Genomic DNA, 1,860 nt, shown 5'->3' on the forward strand with positions numbered 1-1,860 from the left:
CAGAGCCTCAAGCTGTCCCCCTGGGTAGAGTGCTGTGGCATCATAGCTCACAGCAACCTCCAACTCCTGGGCTCAAGTGAGTCTCCTGCCTTAGCTCCCCAAGTAGCTGGGACCACAGGTGCCTGCCACAATGCCTGGCTATTTGGGGTTGCAGCCATCATTGTTGTTTGGAGGGCCTGGGCTGGATTCAAACCTGCCAGCTCAGGTATATGTGGCTGGGGCCTCAGTTGCTTGAGCCGCAGGTACCAGGCCGGAAGAATTAATATTACCAAAAAAAGGGCAACTCCTTTTCCATTTTATTTTGTGGCCTTTTTCCTGTCCTTTTGTCTAATTTATCCTATATGAGTATTTAGAAAACATACATGTTTATTTGTTATTGGTTGTTTAAAAATTTACATGTTTCGCTGGGCATCATGGTGGGCACCTATAGTTGCAGCTATTTCAGAGGCTGAGGCAAGAGGATTACTTGAGTTCTAGAGTTTGAGGTTGCTGTGAGCTATGGCACCATGGCACTCTACCCAGGGGGACAGAGTGAGACACTGTCTCAAAATAAAACAAATTTACATGTTACATCATCCAGTTGAGGTCTTTTTTTTTTTGAGACAGGAGGCTCTAGCTGTCCTCCTGGGTAGAGTGCTGTGGCATCACAGCTCACAGCAACCTCCAACTCCTGGGCTCAAGTGAGTGTCCTGCCTCAGCCTCCCAAGTAGCTGGGACCACAGGCGCGGCTATATTTTTGGTTACAGCCATCGTTGTTAGGCGGGCCCAGCTGGATTTGAACCCGCCACCTTGGGTGTACGTGGCTGGCACCTTAGCCACTTGAGCCACAGGTGCTGAGCCCAGTTGAGGTCTTCATTGTAATGTATTTGTAGGAAGATAGTTTTGATTCATGCAACACCACTTTGTTATATTGAGCTACACAGTGTACTTCTCTGGACCCATAGTATAAAAATGAAGTTAATGATAACTTTTACCTATTAGAATTAATAGATTAAATGAGAGGAACTTTGTCAAGCACCTGACAAAGCACCTTGACTTTGTCAAAGCACCTTGACTTTGTCAAGCATTTGATTGAACATCAGTTATTATTGTTCCCAACACCTGAGGCTCCCGAAAATCCTCTGCTCAAAGGTGAATGGTGAGGGCAGCACCTGTAGCTCAGTGAGTAGGGTGCCGGCCACATACACCAAGGCTAGTGGGTTCCAACCCGGCCCGAGACAGCTAAACAATGACAACTGCAACGAAAAAATAGCTGGGTGTTATGGTGGATGCCTGTAGTCCTAGCTACTTGGGGAGGCTGAGGCAAGAGAATCGCTTAAGCCCATGAATGTGAGGTTGCTGTTAGCTGTGACACTACGGCACTCTACCAAGGGTGCCATAGTGAGACTCTGTCTCAAAAAAAGAATAGTGAAAGCTGTTGGTAACATCTTTGTTTTTCAGGTTGCTGGAGGAGCCAATATGAATCAGATTACAGAAGCACTGAGCCGATACAGGAATAGGTCATGTTTTATGAAGGAAGCCCTCTATAGGCTCTTCACGGAGACATTTTCAATGCAGGTAACCATGCCTGCTATTTTAAAGGTAATTGTTGAAAGACAGTTTTTGTTATTACATCTTAACTTAGTTGTATTAAAACATGTTCAATCAGCTCTGCGCCTGTGGCTCAAGCAGCTAAGGCGCCAGCCACATATACCTGAGCTGGTGGGTTTGAATCCAGCTTGGGCCTGCCAAACAACGATGGCTGCAACCAAAAAAAATAAACAGACGTTGTGGCAGGCACCAGTGGTCCCAGCTACTTGGGAGGCTGAGGCAGGAGACTCGCTTGAGCCCAGAAGTTGGAGGTTGCTGTGAGCTGTGATG

At 46.8% G+C, this 1,860-nt stretch overlaps 1 protein-coding gene across 1 annotated transcript in view; it reads left to right on the forward strand.

The window, feature by feature from the left end:
• ZYG11A (zyg-11 family member A, cell cycle regulator) overlaps positions 1-1,860 on the forward strand; it is a 60,115-nt gene that overhangs the window by 29,019 nt on the left and 29,236 nt on the right. The window contains exon 4 of the mRNA XM_003793099.1: positions 1,441-1,581. Within this exon, the coding sequence (XP_003793147.1) occupies positions 1,441-1,581 (141 nt within the window). The remainder of the gene's footprint in view (positions 1-1,440; positions 1,582-1,860) is intronic.

Source organism: Otolemur garnettii, unplaced genomic scaffold (assembly GCF_000181295.1).
Source record: "Otolemur garnettii isolate 467f Iridium unplaced genomic scaffold, OtoGar3 scaffold00066, whole genome shotgun sequence".
Lineage (NCBI taxonomy): Eukaryota > Metazoa > Chordata > Mammalia > Primates > Galagidae > Otolemur > Otolemur garnettii.